Source organism: Urocampus carinirostris, chromosome 7 (assembly GCF_059441175.1).
Source record: "Urocampus carinirostris isolate Australia breed hairy pipefish chromosome 7, RoL_Ucar_1.0, whole genome shotgun sequence".
NCBI classification, from domain to species: Eukaryota; Metazoa; Chordata; class Actinopteri; order Syngnathiformes; family Syngnathidae; genus Urocampus; species Urocampus carinirostris.
In genome coordinates this window covers 6,477,558-6,504,546 of record NC_142355.1, presented here as the reverse complement: position 1 = coordinate 6,504,546, position 26,989 = coordinate 6,477,558, and the positions used below count along the sequence as shown (strand labels likewise).

At 40.3% G+C, this 26,989-nt stretch overlaps 2 protein-coding genes across 4 annotated transcripts in view; one reads left to right on the top strand and one right to left on the bottom strand.

Moving 5' to 3' along the window:
• The window catches only part of fbxl13 (F-box and leucine-rich repeat protein 13), a 68,347-nt gene extending 63,165 nt beyond the window's left edge, over window positions 1-5,182 (top strand). For 2 of the 3 annotated variants that reach the window (XM_088339612.1, XM_088339611.1), the window contains 3 exons: window positions 139-273; window positions 1,417-1,580; window positions 4,858-5,182. In XM_088339612.1, the coding sequence (XP_088195738.1) occupies window positions 139-273; window positions 1,417-1,580; window positions 4,858-4,936 (378 nt within the window). In that variant the 3' untranslated portion in view covers window positions 4,937-5,182. The remainder of the gene's footprint in view (window positions 1-138; window positions 274-1,416; window positions 1,581-4,857) is intronic. The other variant, XM_088339613.1, reaches the window with a different exon arrangement.
• Window positions 5,183-6,661: 1,479 nt separating this feature from the next.
• On the bottom strand, window positions 6,662-26,444 carry fam185a (family with sequence similarity 185 member A). The gene is made up of 8 exons (XM_088339172.1): window positions 25,869-26,444; window positions 23,306-23,415; window positions 20,334-20,423; window positions 16,900-17,038; window positions 15,413-15,454; window positions 15,239-15,334; window positions 10,694-10,828; window positions 6,662-8,338 (listed from the first exon to the last, which is right to left on the bottom strand). Exons 1-8 carry the CDS (start codon window positions 26,290-26,292, stop codon window positions 8,226-8,228), a joined length of 1,149 nt encoding a protein of 382 aa, XP_088195298.1. The 5' UTR covers window positions 26,293-26,444; the 3' UTR covers window positions 6,662-8,225.
• Window positions 26,445-26,989: the final 545 nt, after the last annotated feature.

Here is a 26,989-nt window from a genome sequence, read left to right as displayed (position 1 = left end):
ACCCCTGATCTACAAAGTATTTTTATTCGATTTATCTACATCTGTCTTGAAATATTGTGTAACAAAGCTAGCCGCAGACAATAGTTTTGAAGAGTTTTTAAGTGTAGCATTGACCTGCTTTTGTTTTCTTCGGACTAGAATTTGTGCAAGTACTTGACTGATCTGGAATACGTGGACGTGTCCGGTTGCTTGGAACTCTCCGACTTGGCCATCAAAGCCTTTTCCTTTTACTGCAGAGGTCTGTTCACACTGCGGGTGGCAGGATGTACAAAGGTATGCATTTATTTACTTTTTTGCGCACAAGAAAATCTAGCCAGCTCACAAAAACCAGGGCTCAAAATTGCTAATTAAGTAGCGAATTAAGTCAAAGTTACAGTGCATGAAGGTAGAAATACAAGGATTCCCCTGACGCTGCGTTCTAAATGCGGTATTTTGAAGTCAAGGTCGAAGTAGAACGAAGTTGAGTAAAGTCAGTAGAGTTTTTCGAGAACCGGCTTCTTCGGCTCGGCTCACTAAAAGGAACCGGCTCTTTCGGGTCCTAAACGGCTCTTCGGGTTGTTTTTGCTTCTTTCATCCCTATATGACCAAATATTATGTAAAATTATGCACAAAATAAATTAAAGGGGGAATAGAACAAAAAAGAAAAAAATACCAAAATGAAAAAGTAGTGAAAAGCTGAGAAAAAAAGAAACAAAAGAAACAAAGGAAAAAAAGTAAATAGAGAACAAAAAGAATAAAGTAACAGCTCGGAAAAAATAAACACAATGAGATTTTTTGTAAAGGAATTTAAAAAAATAGAAAAAAAACAGGGGAAAAGAAGAAAAAGTTTGTGTTGCATTCAAATAATTTCCAATTATATCAAGTGAATCTTGTTGCCAACATTGTACTTCCACTAAAAAAATGTGATTAAGTACAGTTCTGTATCTTACAACCGTCTAAATAAGCCCCCAAAAATGTTAATATTATGCGACAAAAGATACCAGGAAATAAAAAGAAATCTTGTGAAAGAATTGTAAGAACAAACGACGTTTGTAGGCCGTATAACCTTTGCAATAATACATGAGTCAATTCATTCAAAAATGGAAAAAAAATGCATTGCCGGAAACTCAGCAAAATGTAACTTGATGTCAAGTTTTGGACATATTTGATAATGACTTAGTTGCCACACTTGGGATTGCCGTTGCTCACTGTTGTTTCAAGCGTTGCTCACCGACTTTGTGTGAACGCTCAGACCCGTAAGGAAAATTACAGGGAACATTGGATATAGTGTATGTTTCCTTCCTTATAAGGCTTTCAATTTCTTTTGCTCTCAACACTTGGGGTTGCTGACCCCTTCCCTATGCTCCGCTCATTGGAGCTCATGATGCATAGTAACCAATTTCGTTCTAACTTTCCTGGGATTCTTTCCCCCGACAGATAACCGACATGGGCATGCAGTGCCTTTCTCACGGAGCAGCTCAGTACCTGCGAGAGCTGGACGTGAGCGGCTGCACTCTCACGGATCGGGCCATCAGATACATCGAGAGGCTCTGTCCGCCGCTCTCCTCGATAACTATGAACGGCTGCAACCGCATCTCAGAGTAAGAACCAATCAACAATAACATTACCCACTAACAGGGTTGGGTAGGGTTACTTTAACTTGATTACTTTCAATGACTTTTGGATGACTCCAATATCAAACATGCTAATAAAAGACAAAAGAAACTAAATAGGAATAAAATGACTAAATTTTGTGCAGGCTTGGGGAGTAACGGAGTACATGGGGCAAAAAAGATGTTTGGATTTATTTTCATTTTGTTTCTGTCGCATTTGATGTTAGTTTTGCCGGAGATCAAAGCCAGGAGGGAAGGCTTACCACGTGTTGTGAGTCATCATTTTATTCATATTTAGTTTCTTTTGTCTTTTATTAGCATATTTGGTATTGGAGTCATCCAAAAGTAATTGAAAGTAATCCAGTTAAAGTAACCCTACCCAACCTTGCCCACTAGCGCTTAATGCAGGGACTTCAAACTCAGTTTGGCTTTCGGGCGGAATCCAGACTTTCTGTTCTCAGACGGGCCGGATCAATAAAAGAATGTCAACTCATACCTGTCAACCTGTACGTTTTTGCCGTACAAAATACTTTTATTATGCATTTTAAGACGTATACGACCTACAAGAAAATCTGTACGGAAAAACGCAAATTTGTCAATGATGGGTACCATTCGGTATACACCGACTATGACGAAACGGCAAATCAATCAAGTCAAACGAGTTCACCGCGGTACTCTCTATCTCGGTATCGTTTTTTTACATTGCAAACGAAGCGAGCGGTTTGATGCTACTGTGCGCATGCATCTGCCGCCTGTGGATTTCCCATCATGCATCATTCCTTGGTAGTTGTGTAGTGAAAGGAAGTCCGTCTCTTTTTAGAGAACTGGCTTTTTCGGCTCAACTCATTAAAGAGAGCCGGCTCTCAAACAGCTCTCTTGCTTTGATGCATTATATTACGAATGATTATGTTGAATAAAGAAGTTAAGAAAAAAAAGGAAGTATAAAAGGAGAAAATGAAAAAAGACAGGTTTGTGGTTATCCCTTCAATCAGTATATCACCAACAATAATTTAATGCAGAAAATGAATTCATCATTTGAATAAGAAAATGTATTATTCTACTTAATTATTTTTGCATATATTTTTTCCTTCTATGGTGAACGTCTAAGCTACTTAATTTTTGAGCAACTCAGTATCTCACAACAAACTGTTAATTTACAATATACATGATATAAAGAGACATATGTAGAATATAACATGTTAAACTATATAAATAAACACGTTTGCAAAAAAAATATGGTCTAAGATTATTTTGTATTTTGTAAGGGAAAATACAACATGGAGCCCTGCAGGTTGACAGGTATACAACTTCAAATTTTTAACCTTGTTTTTTTAGTATTATGTTTTATCATTCAGCTTACATTTGCTCATGACATATAATAATCACGGATGAAAAGGGATCTTTTCCAAACACAACACATTTATTCACAAACAATGCGGAAGAAAGGTTTTCATGTTTGGTATTGAATGTGTTAACTTATTTTAACAGTTGATTGTATGCAGTTTTACACCTGAACCAACTCACAACACGATAAAAACTCAACACTGTCCTCTAGTGGCTGGAGAGAGCATTTGGTTTTGCTTAAATGGTAAATGGTCTGCATTTATATAGCGCTTTTCAAGTCAACCTCCCAAAGCGCTTTATAATGTTCGGCCAGAAAGTCCATGACAGCTCTACTTTGCTTATTTTTGGGGTCTGCTATGTTATGTCTGTTGACGCCCAAATAGGATCCATTGCAGCCTGGTCATCCTAGAGGGGATTACCTCATGTGCAGCCCCTACCTCAAGGTTTCTTAATATCCTCATGTTGTTTTTTCTTGCCTTCATGGAGGTTTCGGATGAGGGGATGGTACATTGGTGGTCTGTGCAGACTTTCAAGAAGCTGTAATCAAGGGGCTATAGAAGGGGTCGGGAACCTTTTTGACTCAAAGAGCCATAAGAGCAAAAAATATTAATTTTATTTTGGGAAAGAGCCACACTATATATTACGAGACAAATTTACTAAATTGCTAAACCCGCGCCCCAGACAAAAGCTTAGTCTTCAGCACATTTATTTCTGATGATTTGATAAAAATTATGAAAAGAGAATAATGCCAGAGCCCGTGTCCCAAAATCAACAAACGTACCACTTTAAACTTGTCTCTTTCTCTCATTTACTCAAGATCGGTTAAACTCATTTTGACCCTTTTTTTTCATACATATTGGTTTCAAAACCAGATGCAAGCAGTTATTTTGTAAAAACGTCACAACATTCTGCAAACAGGGAGCCTGATGTGCTTACCTTTGGCACAGACAGAGTAGGGCGAGAGATAGGAGGGAGTGCTTGCACTTTTCGCATAGCTCCACCCATCCCTCCCACTCACCCAATCAAATCACTTTAAGTTCTCTTCCGGTGTTTTGGCGTATTTACAGTTTGTTCTGTGGGTTTCATCATAAGGTATCTGAACACTGAACACAGATTATATAGTGAGCTTTTATATAAAGGATTCTGTAGCGTTGTACAGACAAAGCGAGTTTTTTTTGTGCGACACCTTGACTGTAAATCGCAGTGAAAACGTGCCCTACATATTCTGAAAAGTACTGCTTTTTATTTCAGCTTTGGTTTGGCTTTGCGTGAATCTGAACAGGATTAATAGCTCAAGTTTTGAACGAGATGGAGAAAATTTGCATGCAATCAAATTTGTCTCTGAGCCACAGGTACTCATAGAAAGAGCCATATATGGCTCCCGACCCCTGGGCTGTACAAATCAATGTATCTTAACTCATTAGTTTTATTGTGACATAATTTTCTGGATCAAATGCATCCGTAGTGTCCTTTAGTTTATAAACTTCTCCGGGCAGCAAAGGTATTATTGTTGAATACCTGTTTTATGGAGGGCAGCACGGCGGAGCAGTGGTTAGCGCGTGTGCGGCACAGTTCTAAGGTCTTGGGAACCTCCTGTGTGGGTTCGAATCCAGCTACCAGTCTTACTGTGCGGAGTTTGTATGTACTCCGGTTTCCTCTTACATTCCAAAAACATGCATTTCAGGTGGATTGGCCGGTCCAAATTGTCCCTAGGTGTGAATGGGCGAGCGAGTTGTCTGTCCCCGTGTGCCCTGCTATTGGCTGGCAACCAGTTCAGGGTGTCCCCTGCCCACTGCCCGATGATTGCTGGGATGGGCTCCAGCACCCCCGCGACCCTACTGAGGATAAGCGGTGCAGAGATGAGATGGGAGACCTGTTTTATGGGTAGTGTAAGCTTATGTTTGTGGTGTTTGTGTTTCAGAGAGGCCGCCATGAGGCTGCAGCCGTATGTGCAGCACTGGGAATACAGCAACGAACAAACCAAATTGTGGCTTCGATGAAAGAAATATTGCGCACAGAGAAAGAATGGAGCTCGGTAGATTTCAGTAGCCCCAAGCCAAATATTTGTCATTAGCTTCTGTCATAGAAACATGGATTTTTTTTCCATTAAAATGCACGCATTGTAAAAATGCATTTCAATGTATGAAAGCATTGCTGTCCAATGTAAAACCGTCAGTCTTTTATACACATTTTGATTGTTATAGTATTTACAAGAAAAAATGTTGGATTAAAAATTATGAATTTCATGACATTTGGACATTTTTTATGTTGTTAGAGGTGAGTTTATTTTTGATATTTCATTGAATTTTTTTGAAGGGACAATTTGTATTATTTAGCGCCTCCAAGTGGTGGGGAAAAAAGTCAAGTAATAAACTATATTGAAAAATAAGAAATAAAACACATTCTGTAAATTTTTAAAATACTCATACATTGAGAAATTAGCATTCATCCTAGAAGGAGTTGACATGATTATCTTGCTGCTACGGGCACCCACAAAACCCCAAAACCTTGTGAAAGGCTGGGCAAAAAAATTGTAAAGAAAAATGGTGCGGTTTGGTCACTTTTGAGTTTCTGTGGTTTGTATTATCCCTTGTGCCTGGTATCACTCGTTTTCGGTTGCACAACACAAAACAGAGACATACTATGCCATTTTCAGGTTGAAAATCAGAATCGGATGATTTTTTAAACAATTATCACACAAAACATACCTGCAAACAAAAAGGTAGCCATCATTAATAACTATTCTACAAATTCGGTATGAAGGTAACTGTTTAAAACACTTGCACTACACAATGCAGCGACATCTAGTGGGCAAATAATACACATTGCCCCTTTAAACCAGGGGTGTCAAACTCATTTTAACTCGGGGGGCCACACGATAGAACAAACATTCTGTCGGGGGCCAGACTAGTAGATTAAAGAGAAATAAAAAGAGATAAAGAAATAAGAGAAAGAGGGAGGGAAAAGGAGAGGGCGGGACAAAAAAAGAAAAAGAGAGATAGGGAGAGAGCGTGAGAAACAAAAGATAAAAAGTCGTGAGAGAGGGGGAAAAGAAAGAGAGGAAGAAAGAAATTCAAAGAGAAACAGAAAGACAGAAGAGAAAAGAGGAAAAAGGAAGTTAGAGCAAAAGAAGTTAAAAAGACAAAGAAAGAGACAAAGAGCAACAAGGGAAGAGAAAAAGAGAGACATAGAGAGTGAAAGAGACAGAGGGAGAGAAATACAAGCACAGTGTCTTTGTGAGAGGCACCTGGCTTTGGCAACATTAAGTTGACATATTTCAACCTGCAGCTTGTTTTTCTCTTGCGCTTCTCTGAGTGTTGACTCGCAGGCCGGATTCAATCCCTTAGCGGGCCTGATCTGGCCCGCGGGCCGCCTGTTTGGATCCTGTGCTTTAAACAATGCCCAATACAGAGGGTGAAACATAACCCTGATATTAAGAGATGATTGATTGAGCTACTTATACTATGGTGTTTCCCACTGAACCCTAAACAGGGTTGGGTAGGGTTACTTTAACTGGATTACTTTCAATTACTTTTGGATTACTCCAATACCAAATATGCTAATAAAAGACAAAAGAAACTAAATAGGAATAAAATGATGACTCACAACACGTGGTAAGCTTTCTCTCCCGGCTTTGATCTCCGGCAAAACTAACATAAAATGCGACAGAAACAAAATGAAAATAAATCCATTTTGTTTACAAACACCACCACTGAAGCAAGATATCACATTGCTCAACATCATTTTAGTAAATAAAGATAGCAGGGTTTTAAAGTTCTGTTCATTTGAATATCTACCACTTTTAAATCATGCCTTTTACACCATACATAGATATATTTTAAGACTTTTCCTTTTAACCCACACTTTTACCTGTAAAGGGTGTCCCGTAAAATGTATACACATTTTAGCATCTAATACAATGATTTAATCCTTGCGGCAAGCTAGTCGTGGAGTTTTTTTTAAATCAATTCCATCGCACTATAAACGTTGTCAATGGAGAAGATACATTCCAGGAGGAGTCCATCCTCTGAACGTTTGCCACAAAGACCTTGGATTTGGTTGAAGCGGTTCCAGAAATGTTTCATCATGTGTCAAGTCTGGCTGCCATTACCCGGTTCAATGAATAAATACCGGACTATAGAGCGCACCTGATTATAAGCCGCACCCACCACATTTTAAGAGGAAAACCAATTTTGTACTTACACAAGCCGCACCTGTATATAAGCCGCATGCGCCCACATTTAAACATGTAACACAAACACAAAATTAACCCAAACCCGACTTTAAGTCCCGTGATTGAAACTAGATAGATACTTTATTCATCCCCAATCATCTAAATGTCCTTCATTAAAGTACACAGTCCAAAAATCACAGCCGGCAAAATGAATGGAAAATGACACCGGTATTAAAGATTTGATGCAGACCTGCAGAGTCCGGGTCCCGTTGAAAGTAATCCAAGGAAAAAAAAGTGTATATTTCCAAAGGTAAGGGTGGGAATAATATACATCCACTATTGTCCGCCCCGTCCACAAACACGTCTCACCTTTACTCCACTTCCCGCCAACACGCGTGTGTTCTGCCCCTTCTTTTTCATTCGCCCGTGCAAAACATATCACAATAAGTTTCTAAAATAAATACAAATAAATACATTAAAAAATATACAGTTGCAAATACATATTATACATTGTTACACATATTTACAAAGAAAGACGGTACACAGAGAGAGTTTTCAAAGCTTTAATAATGATATAACTTTCATCCCAAACAGTGCCTGTGACAGGGCAGGTAATGGTAGCAACACGCTAGCAACACGCTTGCAACACAGTAAACGGGTCTGTTAAAAAACATACCGTACTTGTAAAAATCACGGTAAACCGTCCAGACTGCTTGATTGCTTTTAGCTTGGAAGCTGCGTCATGTGGCTTTCTTTTTGCATTTTGCATGATGAGGGTATGTTTACGCTAATTGAATTTATGCACAAGCCAAGAAGTTGCAGTCTTCCTTGGCGCATATATTCCACCGGTCTAAATCTTACCTTTTGTACTCGAGCGCCGCTGGCGGCCGTTAGAGAAATTACATAAACTGGCCGCAACACTGAATAAGCCGCAGGGTTGAAAGTTTGGGGAAAAAGTAGCAGCTTATAGTCCGGAATTTACGGTAATTGAGTTATGAGTTGCTAAAGTGTATATAGATTTTCGGGACACCCTGTATATTAACTTTCCAGTACCTTTTCTGTTGAAGTGCATATTGTCAGCTAGATTTGACAATTCTATGGTGAAATATTATTTCTCAGCTTCCCAGCTTTAAGGACTGCAACCAGCTTTGTTTTTGTAGGCTGACCGAGCCGCTGTCCGTGGTGACGCTGATCCGCTGATCCACTGGACTGTCGCAGTTCATGAAACCTGTCAGAGACCGGGTAAAAAATATCAAGGTTGGTTTAGAGAATATAAACAGTTGCTTCCATGTGATGGGGGGATTATATACTTTGGCAGTACTTCCCACTTACCCTGATTCTATAGAGCACGGGTAAGAAACCTTTTTGACGATACATATACATATATATATATATATATATATATATATTACAAAGAACCATAAGAGCAAGGCAAAAGCTAAGTCTTTAGCACATTTTATTTCACTGTGTGACATTCAGGGTTGGGTAGGGTTACTTTAACTGGATTACTTTCAATTACTTTTGGATTACTCCAATACCAAATATGCTAATAAACGACAAAAGAAACGAAATATGAATAAAATGACTAAATTTTGTGCAGGCTTGGGGAGTAACGGAATACATGGAACGGCAAAAATGATGTTGGCAAGCTGTTTGGATTTCTTTTCATTTTGTTTCTGTCGCATTTTATGTTCGTTTTGCCGGAGATCAAAGAGTTCAAAGCCAGGAGAGAAAGCTTACCGCGTGTTGTGAGTCATCATTTTATTCATATTTAGGTTTATTTTGTCTTTTATTAGCATATTTGGTATTGGAGTAATCCAAAAGTAATTGAAAGTAATCACTTTAAAGTAACCCTACCCAACCCTGGTGACATTTGATTTATGAAATACTGTATTAATGCCAGAGTCTGTGTCCCATATCAACAAAATATCCCACTTAAAATGCGTCTCCTCCTGGAGACATTTTTTTCCTAAATGGATTTAAAATGAGGTGTGAGCAAATGTAAAAATGCCGCAGTTAACTGCAAACAAGAAGGATACGGATGGCAGGAATCCACCCACCCCTACAGCTCACTAAATCAAATTGCTCTGGGTGTGCTTAGATGGTGTTTTCAGGTTGTTTACAGTTTGTTCTGTGGGTTTTCATCATAAAGTGTCAACAGTGACCATTGAAGGATTTTATATTTTATTTATTTGACTATAAGTTATTTTATACAATTATTTTTTATATTTTATAAAATTATATTTATACAAGTTACATTCATTGAATGCAATGAAAATTTTTCACAGAAAAGGCTTAAGGTCAATGCGGCCTAGACAGAGAAGGATGTTTACAGAAAACAGCAGGAGGAGCATCTGTGGCACGGGAAAAGCAGACATTGTTTGGAGAAGTTGTTCTGATAAGCTTTGTTGTTGTGAGTTTTTTACACGCGGCGGCGCCCTTCGGCGAGGAGGTGGTGAAGCTGGAACCCGCCCTGCCCCATGGGAGGAGTCGGCACGCCCCATGGGAGGGGCTGACACGCCGGCTTGGGAAAAAGACGTGGGAAGACGGAAGAAGATCAGATCGTAGAATGAGAGGGACAATCGAAAAAGGAGGCTCGAGGAAGCCTCGAGCAACAATAATTTGGCTAATTCGATGGAATTCACTTAGTTAAATACTTTTAAGAAAATAAATCTGCCCCCGTGTGGAAATGCCAGTCTCTTGCCAATAGTTTTTCCATTACGAAAAGAGCATGCATTGTTGGGAGAATGAAGGTTATGTTTGGTTAATGGAGTCAGATAACTAATTCGAATAATTTGGTAAACGTTACATTTTAATAGTTTTTTTCCCTAACATCATACATGAGCTTGCATATAAAGGACTCCATAGAAACGGACAGCCAATATGAGTTTGTTGGCCTAACACTGTGAATGTAAACTGAGTTGAAACTTTGCCCTAAAATAGTTTACACCAAACTCACTGTCTTTAAATTGCTCTGGCTTTGCATACACAAAAATTTGATTGGTACAGAGAATGTTAGCAGGGCTCCATATTTATTTCCAAGCAAGACATTTCTTTCTTTTTTTCTCAGCTTTTCACTACTTTTTCATTTTGGTATTTTTTTTCTTTTTTGTTCTATTCCCCCCTTCCTTTAAGTCATTTTGTGCATAATTTTACATATTTGGTCATGTTGGGATTAAAGAAGCAAAAACAACCTGAAGAGCCAATTAGGACCCAAAAGAGCCGATTCCTTTTAGTGAGCCGAGCCGAAGAAGCCGGTTCTCGACAAACTACTAACTTTAATCAACTTCGTTCTACTTGGACTCGACTTCAAAATACCGCATTTAGGACATGTCAGGGGAACCCGTGTATTTTTACCTTCATTCACTGTAACTTTGACTTAAGTCGCTTCTTAATTAGTAATTTTGAGCCCTGATTTTTGTGCGCTGGCTAGATTTTCTTGTGCGCTGAGAATGTGCGAGCAGTGCGCAATTGCGCACCTGCGCAGCTTAGAGGGAACACTGCTCAGGAGCCATACGTTCCCTGGCCCTGTTATTAAAAAAAAAAAAAAAAAGCGTTCTAATATGCTTTTTGCTGTCCTTACCGATGACTTTGGTTTGGTTTTCTGTGGCACTGTCCTGGACTTGTTGCAGTGTAATTTCATGGCTGACATCAACCGTGGCCCCACAGAGCTCCACTTGCGCTTGTAACGAGGACGGGACCCGTATCGACACCGAGCCTAAAGTCAGAAAGAAGATTAATTAGCTAAAAAAAAGTTAAAAGAAATTTCAAAAACACTTTCTAAGCAATCTAAGGTATTCAACAGACCTGGCAAACATTGGATATGACATTTCAGAATGGATAAATAATTTTCCAATTTGAAAATGTTTGTCTTAGTAGAGATGAAATCCTTAAGTTATTTAGTGCTTCCAAGTGGTTTAAAACTCAAGTTATAATGTATATATAAAGTAAATGCTGTGTTTTGATCACTTTGAGTCCTTGTAGTTTGAATTATTCCTTGTGCTTCTTAGCATTTGTTTCCACTGCACTACACCAAGCATCTGACCAGTAGTTCGAATTGCATTTCTTCAATATCAACATTTGTTATTACTATGTTGTTACAATGATGTTATTTCCAGATTGTTCTAATTAGAAGTAGGGTTAAAATAAGCACAGTCAACCGCTAAAACATTGTTTTGAAATGAACTGATCATGTCAATTATTTCTCATGCCAGTTAAAAATAAAATTCCCTGAAAAATCACTATGACCTATCACTGGTGAGCTATTTATAGATTCAGTCCGCGGTCTACTTAGGTGCTCTTAGCAAGCATCACGCTGGTGACCTCTACACAAAACAGTCCCATCCATCCATCCATCCATCTATTATCTGCAACGCTTATCCTCAGTAGGGTCGCGAGGGGTGCTGGAGCCCATCTTAGCAATCTCCGGGCAGTGGGCAGGGGACACCCTGAACTGGTTGCCAGCCAATCGCAGGGCACACAGGGACAGACAATTTGCTCGCTCATTCACACCTAGGGACAATTTGGACCGGCCAATCAACCTGACATGCATTTTTTTGGAATGTGGGAGGAGACCGGAGTGCCCGGAGGAAACCCACGCAAGCACGGGGGAGAACATGCAAACTCCGCACAGGAAGGTTGGTAGCTGGATTTGAACCCATGACCTCAGAACTGTGCCGCACACGCGCTAACCACCGCACCGCCGTGCTACAAAACAGTCCCATATAATGTTAAAATAATACATACTTTCCCTTTAAAAGTGCTATTTTTAAGTTGAAAGAGGCTCTTGCAATATGTTATCACCAAAAACTAACTGCAAACAACAAAAAACACTTTATGGTACAAATTAGGTATGAATATAACTTTATAACATTCATAACCAGGGTCGAACACCTTTTTCAAGCTGAGAGTTACTTTTTGTTACTGATTGGAACGAAGGGATACAATTTTTTTATATACATTTCTAAAATACTTTATTACTATATTGTTACTATGTTATTACCTCATGTTGTTGTGAGATACTGAGTTGCTCTACATGAATGAGGATTATTATAAAAAAAAGTTTAAAAATTAAGCTGCTGGACGTTCACTGTAGAAGGAAAAAATACACGCAAATGTAATTAAGTAGAATCTTCTTATTCAAATTATGAATTCATTTTCTGCATTAAATTATTGTTGGTAATTATTTATTTTTTCATTTTCTCCTTTTATACTTCCTTTTATTCTTAACTTCTTTATGCAACATAATAATTCGTAATATAATGCATCAAAGCAAGTGGCCGTTTGAGAGCCAGCTCTCTTTAATAAGTTGAGCCGAAAAAGCCGGTTCTCTAAAATGAGACGGACTTCCTTTCACTACACAACTACCACATAAAATCCGATGTTTTTTAAGACCAAATGTATTTCAAATTTACTCAATCAACCCCACCTGTTGTTTTCAGATCAGAATGACTTACGGCGTTTTAATTCAGGTTCGGCCATTGCGACTTGATGATTGTATGCAAAGAAAATTCAAAACTATGCTGTAATGCAGGCCTACAGCTCTGCTTTTGCTTTGATCACATGTGATCGGAATGATGCATGATGGGAAATCCCCAGGCGGCAGACGCATGCGCACAGTAGCATCAAACCGCTCGCTTCGTTTGCAACGAAAAAAAAACGATACCGAGATAGAGGCTACCGCGGCGAACTCGTTCGACTTGATTGATTTGCCGTTTCGTGATAGTTGGTACCCATAATTGACAAATTTGCGTTTTTCCGTACAGATTATCTTTTACATTGACATGTCTTAATATGCATAATAAACGTATTTTCTACGGCAAAACGTACAGGTTGACAGGTATGCTACAGTCAAAACTAAAATCGTATATTAAGCATCAACTACAGGTAATAGCTTATTACTGCGAAAAGACGCTAAAAATGTCCCTTAATAAGCAGGTAGGTGCCTTGCATGGCTGACTCCCTATCGGTGTGTGAGTGTGTGTGTGAATGGGTAAGTGTGAAGCACATTGTAAAGCGCTTTGGGAGGTCTTTAGTGACTTGAAAAGCGCTGTATAAATGCATACCATTTACATTCATTGTAAAAAGTCAACCAAAGAAATATCGTGTCAGTCAGAAATAAAATTTACTAGAAAATCGCCATGAGCCTTCACTGGTGAGCTGTTCCTAAAACCTGTCCGTGGGCTGCTCAGGTTTTCTTATAGGGGCCCACGCGCACCACACTGGAGACCCTTGATTTAGCGCCTCCAAGTGGTTAAACAAAATAAAAGTAAATTACATTTTCCTTGTACATAGCGTTAGCCAATCGACTGCTTGGAAAAACAGACTGTATATTACACCTCAACTGTTATAAATCAGCCAAAGTCTATCTTGAAGCAAACAAACCTGGAAGCAGAAGAACACACCAGCTTTCTTTAGAAAATGTCTTTTGGGTAAAAGCTTGGCAAGAGTTCCTGTTTTGACAGAGTTCTCCATCTTCTTCCTTCTCGTGTGCAAAATGAAAAATAAGCAGCCGCGTCTTGCACAAACTCCCCAACCCGGGTGAAAGCCAGCTTTGCACAGCTGCGTCTCTTTAGACATAAAATCATCCCAATATCTTTGTTTTGGACACCTTGTTTAGTTTGTTTTCTTTTGTCTGAAACTAAAATTTCACTTCTGGTTATTTTCGGCATCAAAGATTCAGCACAATCCTAATAGGAAAATACAGTAATCCCTCGCTGTATCGCGGTTTCGCTACTTGGTGGATTTTCATCATGAATTGTGTTCTGCATTCTGATTGGTTCAACACCCGCCCCCTACCCCCTTTCTGCCTGTGTCTACCTCTGCCCCAATAATGTTGAGATCTCAGTGGTACACGAATGTGAAACAGCTTGACCAACCTCGATTGCATTCGTGTAAATCTTTCATTAGGAGTTTCTCAACTAAACGCTCTGGACTCACAAAAGCACCGATAGGCAGAGGAAGATGCGTTTTATCGCTGACTAAATTGGACTTCTCGACAAGCTAAAGGAAGGTTAAAGGATTTTTATGCCACATTTGCTGCCATGTTTTTCCCATAACATCCACATGAAAGCGACAAGATATCATCTGAAATCATTTTCAACGGTATAGTGCAATACAGTATAGCAGCAAGATTATTTTTCAAATTATAATTTGACAGTACAGAAGTTATTGGTATATAGTTCAGTACTTTTATTTGTTAAACAAAAGTTTGCACCTGTAAATAGTTTGTTATTTGGCTTTATTGTAAAATAGAGTATTTGATTCAAAGGAAAAAAAAAAAGAATTATACTTTGCAGATTTTTACTATTGGGGGTCCTTTATGGAAAGCAAATACCAAGAAAAATGAGGGATTATTGTTTTTGCGATGACGTTAGCCATGTTTCAATTGAAGCATAGTATTTAGGCCATCTATGAAAAAGTCCTGAGAAGAAATGAATGCCACACAGCATATCATTTTCTTACTTATGCCACAGGATGTGAAACGAAGACATTAAAGGATTTTATACATTTGACTATAAAGGATATTATATAATGAACTACAAAGTAAGTACATGTACTCTGTTTGATGCAGTAGAGAAATTCACTAACTGTTTTTCTTCAAGGTACATTAGAAGGTTAGGCTGTCTGGAATGCATCAGACGTATTTTGATAAAAGAATTCCTGTAAGTGCTGACGGGAGAAGGCCAGACGCACAAGGACAAACATCGCTACGCCCTTCGGCGAGGAGGTGGTGAAGCTTGCACCTGGCGCGCCCATGGGAGGAGTTGGCACACCCATTGGAGGAGTCAGCACGCCCATGGGAGGAGCCGGCACGCCAGCTTGTGAAAAGAGGTGGGAAGATCGGAGAAGATCGAGGGAGAACGAGAGAGACACTGATTCAGCTATTTCGATGGAGTTCACTTAGTTAAATTATTTAAGAAAATAAATCTGCCCCCGTGTGAAAATGCCGGTCTCTTGTCCGTCTTTTCACAAAAAGAAACGAGCATGCATTGTTAGGTGAATGAAGGCTATGTTTCGTTAATGGAGTCAGATAACTAATTCGAACAATTTGGTAAACGATACATTTTAATAGTTTATTTCCTCACAACATATAGACCAAGTTGGCAAATAATCTGCATATTCCTACCTTCGTGGCTGAGCACCTCTGAGCTGGCCCCATCTCCAACATACACGTCAACGTCACCACTTTGAGAAGCCACCTTTACGAGACCATTGGAGCCATCTGAGAAAAAGTATACAAATTTAATTCAGTCTCCGTTACACAGCATTGCAGTGTGTGCTGCAGTCAGAAAATGTTTACCTATAAGTGTATGACCCGATACGTTTCTCACAGTAGCATCCCCTTAAGACAGAGAGAAGCAAAAAGTCAGTGCAGCTGAGCTTGGCGGGTAAACAAGATAATTGTTTCCAACATGTGCCTCGCAGGAAGGGGGATTTACATTCGGTAGGGGTGACGCATTCTTTTTTCCCCCTCTCCTCTGACAATGACTACATTCCTATCTTCCAACAAATGTTATTTGGAAGAGAAGTTGTTTCCTGCAATAAAACTTATAAAACGCATGCAATCCGAAAAACAAATGTCAGTTGTTGAATCGTTAAAAACCACAAACGTCAGTTGTTAAAGGTGGGCTGCGTTTGAGGTGTCTTTAAATAGTCAAAAGTAGAATATTTTCTCCATTCGGTATCCATTAACAATGCCCAATGGAGTTCGAAGAGCCTTTATATGTTATTTTCCAGCATGCCTTTCTGCCTTTATGTTACTTTTAGCTCAGGGGTGTCAAACTCATTTTAACTCGGGGGGGGGCGCACGGTAGAACAAACATTCTGTCGGGGGCCGGACTTGTAGATTAAAGAGAAAGAAAAAGGGATAAAGAAATAAGAGAAAGAGGGAGGAAAAAGAAGAGAGAGGGCGGGACAAAGAAAGAGAGAGAGGGAGAGAGCGTGAGAAAGAAAAGAGATAACAAGTTATGAGAGAGGATGAAAAGAAAGGGAGAGGAGGAAAGAAATCCAAAGAGAAATAGAAAGACAAAAGGGGAGAAAAGAGAAAAGAGAGCGCGAAGGGTAGGAATAGAGAAAGAGAAAAGGAAAAAGGAAGTTAGAGCAAAAGAAGTTAAAAAGACACATAGAGAGAAAGAGACAAAGAGCAACAAAGGAAGAGAAAAAGAGACACAGAGAGTGAAAGAGACAGAGACAGAGTGGGAGAAAAGGGGTGAAAAAGAAAGAGAGAGAGAGAGAGAGAGAGAGAGAAAGAAATACAAGTACAATGTCTTTGTTTGAGACACCTGGCTTAGGCAACATCAAGTTGACATATTTCAACCTGCAGCTTGTTTTTCTCTTGCGCTTCTCTGAGTGTTGTCTCGCGGGCCGGATTCAATACCTTAGCGGGCCTGATCTGGCCCGTGGGCCACCTGTTTGACACCTGTGTTTTAGCTGCACTCTTGTGCAATGTTCCCTGTAATTTTCCTTACGGGTCTGAGCGTTTACACAAAGTCGGTGAGCAACGCTTGAAACAACAGTGAGCAACCATAATCCCAAGTGTGGCAACTAAATCATTATCAAACATATCCAAAACTTGACATCACGTTACATTATGCCGAGTTTCCGGCAATGCAAAAAATATTTTCACTTTTGAATGAATTGACTCCTGCTTATCGTGTACTTCTGAAAATGTTTGAAGAAAAACATGATCCCAATCCATTGGAGGAACAGCATTTGGACTCATTAATCAGAACTAGAATGCAGACACTTAAGTCGAGCAAATAAACGACAGACAGAATATCAAATCACCGTGCAAAAGTCCCAATTCAACCTTCCCAGTGCAGGAGGATATGCAGCTGGATTCAGCATAGACGGCCTTGATTGCGAGGGCGCCATGCTCAGTGGAGATTTTCATCTTGGTGCCCTGCAGCTTCTTGACACGTACCGCCTGCAGAACACATGTCCGCAAAAATCAAGGGGGTTTATGGACTACAGTCACAGCTATAGCGTTGCTGATTGGGAGCTGCTGCCCTCTAGTGTCCTTGTGTTTCCACTGACTGGACATAGTGCTTTAAAAATATGTCTGAATTGTAGTTTTAAATCAAATATATGTGCCTTCCATACCCCACCAACACTACCGTTTTGTGCGTTAGGCAACCGCTTTCCTACCTTTAAACGATTAGCAATGACAAAAAAAAAATCTATAGGTCATTTATGAAATGATCTGCATTTATATAGCGCTTTTCAAGTCAATGACTTCCCAAAGCGCTTTACATTGTGCTTCACATTTCCCAATAGCGGCTGTGATCTGTGCAGCCATGTAAGGCGCTAACCTACTTATTGGGGGTTGTGTCACTTCGGCATGTAACATGGACAAGCCGGGATTCGAACTGGGATCCCTTAATCCTAAAACGATCGCTCTACCTCCTGAGCTACTACCGCCCCATAACTATCAACCTCCACGGCTGCATGCCCGTACAAAATGTTGTATTTTCCCTTACAAAATAATCTTACACCATATTTCTTTTCAAACGTATTTATGTAGTTTAATATGTTATATTGTACATGTGTTTCGTTATATCATATATATTGTGAATTAACATTTTGTTGTGAGATACTGAGTTGCTAGACATAATTGAGGTTTATGATTAAAAAAGTTCAAAAATGAAGTCGCTTAGACGTTCACCGTAGAAGGAAAAAATACATGCAAATATAATTAAGTAGAACAGTACATTTTCTTATTCAAATTAGGAATTCATTTTCGGCATTAAATTATTGTCGGTAATATACTGATTAAAGGGATAACCACAAACCTGTCTTTTTTCATTTTCTCCTTTTATACTTCCTTTTTTTCTAAACTTCTTTATGCAACAATAATGATTCATAATTTAATGCGTCAAAACAAGTGAGCCGTTTGAGAGCCGGCTCTCTTTAATGAGTTGAGCCGAAAAAGCCGGTTCTCTAAAAAGAGACGGACTTCCTTTCACTACATAACTACCACATGAAATCCGAGGCGGTAGACGCATGCGCACAGTAGCATAAAACCGCTCGCTTCGTTTGCAATGAAAGAAATAATACCGAGATAGAGGCTACCGCGGTGAACCTGTTTGACTTGATTGATTTGCCATTTCGTGACAAATTTGCGTTTTTCCGTACAGATTTTCTCGTAGGTCACGTCTTAAAATGCATGATAAATGTACTTTGTACGGCAAAAACGTACAGGTTGACAGCTATGCATTTATTTAGCCTTTAATCACAAAGAGACTCAAAGAGCTGCACAGACCACCATTAGGAAATCGCCTGATCTGAAACCTACATGAGGGCAAAGAAAAACTAAAAAAAAACTCAGAATGAGAAAAATAAAGAAACTTTGAGAAAAAGAAGACAGACAATACACAAGAATAATCAACATTAAATATAGTACAGTCATGACAGAATTTCCAATTGACATCTTGCTGCCTCAAAATATTTCAGCAGGTTCGAGATATTGCCGTGCTTTAGGGCTAAGTGCAGCTACAATGTCTCAAAATGCATGCACCGTGCAACAACCAGGCTCATCCTTATAACAAAAAAAATTGAAACCTTGATTCGAGACTCGTATTTTAGTCCACGGCTGCTTTATCTTAAAACAAAACTGCATTTTTGTGTGTGACTAAACTGTTCCAATTATTACATCAGATTTCTGTTTTGGTAAATGTTTGCCATTTGTGGTTTTAAACAAATGGTAATGGTAAATAGTCTGCATTTATGTAGCACTTTTCAAGTCACTGAAGACCTCCCAAAGCGCTTTACTCTTACCCATCCACATACACACTTACGCACCAATTGCCAAAGGGGAGCCATGCAAAGCACCTCCCAACCTAATGGAGTTCAGCAACTTGGCCTAGAACACTTCGACTTTTAACTCTGAGGAGCCGGGAATCGAACCTTCAACCTCTCGGTTCCAAGATGAGTGCTCAACCTCCTGAGCTACTAGATTTAACCCTTAACACACACCGCACAAAAAACTGAAACTCTTGCAAACGCACTACATCTCATACATATGCAAAATTGTATTCATCACTTTGCACAATGTGGACTATTGCACTAATACGATGCCAAAACTGTATGTAACATCCTACATGCCCACATTTCTTGTGTAAATATTGTGTAAATTATAACCTTTGTCTTCTTTGTTCCTTTATATTGTGTAAATTATAACCTTATCTTCTTTGTTCCTTTATCTTCCTTGTTTTCTTTTATCCTCACTGCTAAATGTGACTCTGGAGTGCCACGCCCAATTTCGTTGTCACAATATGTTCAACCCATTTTGTAACAATGACAATAAAGGTATATTCTATTCAATTCTATTTTCAAAGTTTATTTCAAATGCATGCATTTAGAATGTATTATTTGCATCTTATATTTCTTGGCTGTTTTGCTTCATCTCTTGCGATCTCCAACAGCAATTATTTTTGAAGCACTTAAATGCCATTTTGTTTTTAAAATCTGCAGCGAGTATTTACCCTGTCAGTTATCATTTTATATTACTGTATGCATTTTATTCAAGTAAATGTTACAATTCCTTTTTTTTCTTAGGTTAATTTCTTTCGGTTTTGCTATTCCTGTATTTCGGGCAAGGTGTTACACAGTTTTTCTTGCGGTTTTGGGCCCAAATTTTGATTCAGGCTAGTCCCTGATCAATATGATTATTTTAATTTTAACTACAAAGCATTTTCTTATGAAATCTGTTATTTTGGTGTAATCAATTCATAGTAAAAAAAAAAATCTGTGAACATTTTATGTGTGCTTATTTTTCCAGTTATAGTTCAGATGCGTGACCTTTTAATTTTTGCCAATCACGTTTTTCAAATGCACTCTACTTAATAAACGCCAACTGCATCCTTGCCACAAACATGGCTGAGAAAGTTGTAGAGAAAGTTCCCAATGTTGTTCCCTGTTTTAGAAATTTTGGAGATATGGGACGAGGCACTGGTTGGAGCACAAGAATGCCAAAAACTCAAAACGTGTTATGTCTCATTTACTCAGAAATCTGAAATAAAAGCCCAAAAACTGTAGGTATACTTAAACCAGTTTAGAGAATCCAAGAAATAAAGCGTATGGACTATTGTCCATAAATAACAACAACGTAATGGAACAAATATAACCAATTACCAACATATTTTTGAAACAGCGTTTTCAATAATATGAATTCCCTTTCACAAGGTTATTATTCAATTGAATCTGTGTTGTGTGGTCCTTACACCGTTGCCAAAAGCGCTGATGTCCACGTTGCCATGGATGGTGCCCCCACCTGTCACATCTCCACCTGAGCGCACCTCCACAATATGACCCTGTGGGAAAAAAACATCTGTGAATTCGCTTCTCTGCATCCTGTTATTAAAAGGTGACGTTTCCCTTTTTTACTTTTTTTTCTTTTGCAGGGGAAATGATTATTATTGATGAGTGATTTATTGTTTTTTTCATTGTTGCTCTGTTGTCTTTTTAAGTGTATAATTGGGACTACGATGCTAGTGTTTATAAAAAAAAAGTGTTAGCAGTAAGCTAGCATCAAATCTTCTCGGATGAAATCAAATTTTAACCACTGAGCAAAATCACACTATTTGGCCTTTGATAGAAGAAAATGAAATGCATTCCTCACCCGATATTAACGAATCAAATTGTCCATGGGCAGTTTTGAATGACTCCGTTTTTTGTTTTGTTTTATGTTTTTGCAGGAATCCACAACTGCCGAACGCAGTAATGTCAAGTTGTTTCTAAACCTAGACACATTTGTGGTTCCGCGTTGCCTCCTGCGCGGGCCGCACATTAAAAAATAATGTAAATCGTTTTAATCCGTTCCAACACCCTGAATGTTTACAAGTCATTTAGCACCCGGGTCTCCACAACAAGTGGTGAGCGGTTCATTGGAAAGGGGGCTCCGTTCCAACACCCTAAATGTTTAGATAGATAGATACCGTATTTTCCGCACTTTAAGGCGCACCGGGTTATAGGGCGCACCCCGAAAAAATAGTTTTTGGTCCAATTTTTGACATAGATAAGACGCACCGGATTATAAGGCGCTAAAATGGGAACGTGGACAAAACAGTCAGATAGTTAAGTCCAACTTATTACCCCCTTAACATTCCCAAAGCTTGCAAAGACGCAAATACGTGTCAAGAACACGTGCGGATGCGGTGTCCGTACGATGTCACTCAAATGCATCGTTCCATCATTCGGAAGGTTCAAGTCTCGGGATTCAAGAAATGCCAACCATTCCTGAGTTTCTATTTTCTTTTTCGCTCGCAACTTTACTGTGCATATGACAATAAACACTTGGAATTGAGTTTAATTTAAAAATAGACACTCCATTCCATCCATTATCTGCACCACTTATCACAGAAACATCGAGTTCAGTCTGAAACAAGATACAGGGACAATATAAAACCCGAAGTAGCTCACCGAAGTCGTTGTGTTCATAATAATGTGCAGCCAATGTCCTCTTATATCCGTGAGGGTGGTAAATCCAGGAGAATAAAATAATTTCAAATACAGAATAGAAAAAAATGCTTTCTCTATGCCGTCAGCCACGTGCCATAAACATTCATCTTTTTTGGCCAATTGCAGGCTTTGTGTTGCCGTTTAAGCCAATGCCAGCCTGTAAATGATAAAAAGGATCCGCCTCTTGACCTCCGAATAACTTTAGCCAATAGTGATCGATTCAAATGATGATTGACACATTGGTTAGCCAATGAAACGCCGGTAAATAAATCCCAGCATACACCGTTGTTTTGGCCAATTGCAGGCTTTGTGTTGCCGTTTAAGCCAATGCCAGCCTGTAAATGATAAAAAGGATCCGCCCCTTGACCTCCGAATAACTTTAGCCAATAGTGATTGATTCAAATGATGATTGACACATTGGTTAGCCAATGAAACGCCGGTAAATAAATCCCAGCATACACCGCGTACTACTTGGCGTTCGGGGGAAAATCGAGTCGGCGGCTGCAAGTTAGTTGGAAAACTTTGCAATTTTAAAATTGATCCATAAATAGGGCGCACTGTATTATAAGGCGCATGGTCAGCTTTTGAAAAAAATAAAGGCTTTTAGGTGCGCCTTATAGTGCGGAAAATACGGTACTTTATTCTTCCCCGTAGGGAAATTCACACTTCCAGCAGTCTACCCTGTTGTTTATTAACAGATTAACATGATGCCCTAGGGATGCTTGTAGCGGAGTGGATGACGTCACACGCCAGTCCAAAAGTTCGACATCCCTGCGGCAGATGGAAATCTTTTTCTTTGTGTCCAGGGATACACCACCTCGTGTTAGCGAGTCCGTCTCCTCTCCGATTCCCGTAGGCTTTCGTGTCTCTGTATAGCGACGCTGAAGCCGGATTGCTCCGGGTGGCTACACGTTAGCGTCCGGAATGCTAAACGTGAGCCACGTTTCCCGCAAAACACAGCAACTGCGCTCCCTGTGCGCTTCGATGTTTTCCACCAGCACTCGATGATCTTATTTGGTCGTGAGTTCGCATTTACCATGATTGCGGATGGTACCGAAGACTTATAACACCGCTAGCCGCTTAGCTAGCTCCGGTTCTTCCTCCACGATAGGCCCCTTCATCACGCCGGCACGAGAATTCTTCAGGGCAAGGAGTTGATTCCTTGAATAAACGCATTTTTGTGCGCTAAAACCCATGTCCATAGGATAGAAGTAATCCATAGTGTAGTTGTCAAAACGGGAAGAAAAACACCGAAGATAGAAGCAGACAATAAAACAAAAAAAAAATCACAAAAAGTGAGAGATAACAGGGGAGCTGCTGGAAAGGCTTTGATTTAGTTTACCTTGAATGTTTAACGAAAACTAAAGCTAACCCAGGCTAATCGTACGTTCGCGTTATCGTAATCTTCCGTACGAAAGACTAGGCTAACATGAACGTGTAAAAATAAAAAAAAGGGCTATAACACTTGGTACACCTATATTAAAAGCGAAAGCAAAACGAAGCACATCCGCGCGTGATAACAGATGGTCACGAAAAGAGCGATCTACACCCGTACGCCGCTCAGCATCGCACCCTAGCGTACGCACGCACGCATTACCGTTCGAACTCCGATTTTTTGACCGAAGAGCGAAGCAAGAATTTCTCGAAATTTTTGGTCGGACTCCGATTAGTTTGAACTGAGAGGCGTTCGAAAACCGAGGTTCCACTGTAGTTGCAACTTTACTTCCTGACTGACCTTGACAGAACGCAGAGAGCAGTGGCCTTCTTCTGTGTGGACCTTGCAGATGTCACACTCCATGTTTTTCACCTGCACGTGGCCTTTGGCATGGGTGCTAATAAATAGATCTGTAACAACCACACATGCACACAATTCAGTTTCAGTTTCCTTCATTGATTTTCAGGCTTAGCGAGTCAGGGAAATACTAAAATGGCCGACAATGGAGCTGTGTAGATCGGTCAATATCCATCTTTTAGCGATTTGTTTATTTTGATCAACACAGAAGTTAATACATTTGGATCCTATATGGTTGTTATGAGGGCGGCACGGCAGCTACTGCAGCCTCCTCGTGTGGAGTTTGCATGTTCTCCCCGTGCCTTTGTGGATTTCTGGTTTCCTCCCACATTCCAAAAACATGCATGGCAGGTTAATTGGCTGGTTCTATTTGTACCTGAATAAGGTAGTGAATGGTTATCTGTCTCAGTGTGCCCTGTGACTGGCTGGCAACCAGTTCAGGGTGTCCCCTGACCACTGCAAAAAGATGGCAGGGCTCCAGCACCCCCACGACCCTACTAAGGATGGGCTGTGCATATAATGGATAGATGGATGGAAGGTGAAGGATTTTATACATTTGACTATAAAGGATTTTATACATTTGACTATAAAGGATTTTATACGATTGACGTTCCAAATGCAGAATATTTTGTCTAGTTCTGTTGATAACAAGACTCTGACGGAGGACGGCAGGCGTTATTTTGAGAAATGCTCGCCGTAGCTTTGAGGAACCACAGACATCGGGAAGCTCGTCTCTAAGATGGTGAAGCCCAGAGGGGGGCTTCCTTGACACGCCCATGGGAGGAGCCGGCACACCATTGTGCGGGGAGAAGATGGCCAATAAGAAGAAATGGTAAATGGTGTGCATTTATATAGCGCTTTTCAAGTCAATGAAGACCTCCCAAAGCGCTTTACAATGTGCTTCACACTTACCCATTCACACACCGATAGCAGCCATGCAGACATGCAAGGCGCCGATCTGCTTATTGGGGGCATTAGGGATTCAGTGACTTGCCCAAGGACAGTTCGACATATGACTTCAGAAGAAGGCTTCCCAGAGACTCCAAAGTCACTAATTGGGCCGTTTTTGATGGAGTACACGTAGTTAAATTGTTAATGAAATTAAATCTGCCCCCGTGTGGAAATGTCGGCTTTCCTGTTCATCTTTTTTTGTCAAGAAACAAGCACGCATAAATTGTTGGGTGAATGTGTTAGGTTAATGGAGTCAGATAACTAATTCGAACAATTTGGTTAACGGTACATTTTGATATAAATTCCCAACAATGGTTATGTGCCCATCTTCCTTTGAGTGGGGGCATTTTTGTGAGTGGAGACGAAGAGGCTCTGCCATTTCAATTAAGACGCAATTCTGAAAATGATGGCGTCTGAATGACTAGGCGTAATTCTACATATGGCTCCCGGCCCCTGCCATACAGTGACATCGAGGGGTCAAATATTACATATTATCATTATTTAACAAGGATTATTTTTACAGTACTGTACAGATTTAGCACGGCGGCGCAGTGGTTAGAGCGTGTCCGGCACAGTTCTGAGTTCGTGGGATCGAACCCCCTGAGTGGAGTTTGCATGTTCCTCCCGTGCTTGCGTGGGTTTCCTCCGGGCACTCCGCTTTCCTCCCACATTCCAAAAACATGCATGTCAGGTTAATTGGCCGGTCCAAATTGTCCCTAGGCAGGGTTGGGTTACTTTAACTTGATTACTTTCAATTACTTTTGGATTACTCCAATACCAAATATGCTGAAAAAGACAAAAGAAACTAAATATGAATATAATTATGACTCACAACACGTGGTAAGCTTTCTCTCCTGGCTTTGATCTCTTTGAGCGGCAGTAGCTCAGGAGGTAGAGCGCTCGTCTTGGGATCAAGGGATCCTAGTTCGAATCCCGGCTTGTCCGTGTTACAAGTCGAAGTGTCCTTGGGTAAGACACTGAACCCCTAATAGCCCCAATAAGCAGGTTAGCGTCTTACATGGCTGCGATACAAGGACGCTATTGGGAAATGTGGAGCACATTGTAAAGCGCTTTGGGAAGTCATTGACTCAAAAAGCGCTATATAAATGCAGATCATTCATTCCATTTCATTGATCTCCGGCAAAACTAACATAAAATGCGACAGAAACAAAATGAAAATAAATCCAAACAGCTTGCCAACATCATTTTTGCCGTTCCATGTATTCCGTTACTCCCCAAGCCTGCACAAAATTTTGTCATTTTATTCATATTTAGTTTCTTTTGTCTTTTATTAGCATATTTGGTATTGGAGTAATCCAAAAGTAATTGAAAGTAATCAAGTTGAAGTAACCCTACCCAACCCTGTCCCTAGGTGTGAATGGGCGAGCGAATTGTCTGTCCTGTGTGCCCTGCGATTGGCTGGCAACCAGTTCAGGGTGTCCCCTGCCCACTGCCCGAAGACAGCTGGGATGGGCTCCAGCACCCCCGCGACCCTACTGGGGATAAAGGGTGCAGATAATGGATGGATGTACACATTTATAAACTATCAACTCACTGCTTTTGATGGGCACGGACAAATGGCAAGACAAGCTGCTGTCAGCCCTCTCGCCCGAGACTAACAACTCCTTGGTCTTGTGGTCGTAATGGACACAAAAGTCCTCCAAGTCCTTCTCCTGCTCCTCTCCATGAAGCGCAACGAAAGCTCGGTCCGATTCAGGGAAGGTGTGCGGGTCCAGAGATCGTATGGTGATGCTGCAACCCAGGCGTGCCCGCACCGTGCTGAAGGGGCTGACTTCCAAGTTCCACTGCCGCAATGGCGCCTCGCCAGCGGCGTCCTTTCCAACCACCTTGCCGCTGGAGGACGTGAAGAGTCGCCGCTCCCTCAGAGAGCAACGCCGGGGGGTCCGTAGCCTGTTCGCAGTCCGAATCCCGAAGAGAACGACACCGTTTCGTAGAGCGGGCGAGCTCATAGACAACATGGTTCCCGACAAAACTGACACCTTATTGTTAGTACGAAACGTGACAACGAGTTATCATGCCGGAGGTCGCCATGTTATGACAGACTCGGTGACGTTACGTACAAGTAAATTTCGCTAGTCACATGGAAATAGACACAACAAGGACTTCTAAGCTTCCGGTAATACAGGAAGTGACGTCATTATGTGTAACATGTTGACACACATGCTAACCTTTTGTCAAGAAAAAGTGGAAGATATTACTGACAGGGTTGGGTAGGGTTACTTTAACTTGATTACTTTCAATTACTTTTGGATTACTCCAATACCAAATATGCTAATAAAAAACTAAATAAACGAAATATGAATAAAATTATGACTCACAACACGTGGTAAGCTTTCTCTCCTGGCAACAACTCACAACAACAAAGCTTATCAGAACTTCTCCAAAAAATGTCTGCTTTTCCCGCGCCACAAAACATCCTTCTCTGTCTAGGCTGCATTGACATTAAGCCTTCTCTGTGAAAAATCTTCATTGCATTCAATGAATCTAACTTATATGAATATCTCATCTCATTAGCTACACTGCTTATCCTCAGTAGGGTTGCGGGGGTGCTGGAGCCCATCCCAGCAATCATCGGGCAGTGGGCAGGGGACACCCTGAACTGGTCGCCAGCCAATCGCAGGGCACACTGGGACAGACAACTCACTCGCTCATTCA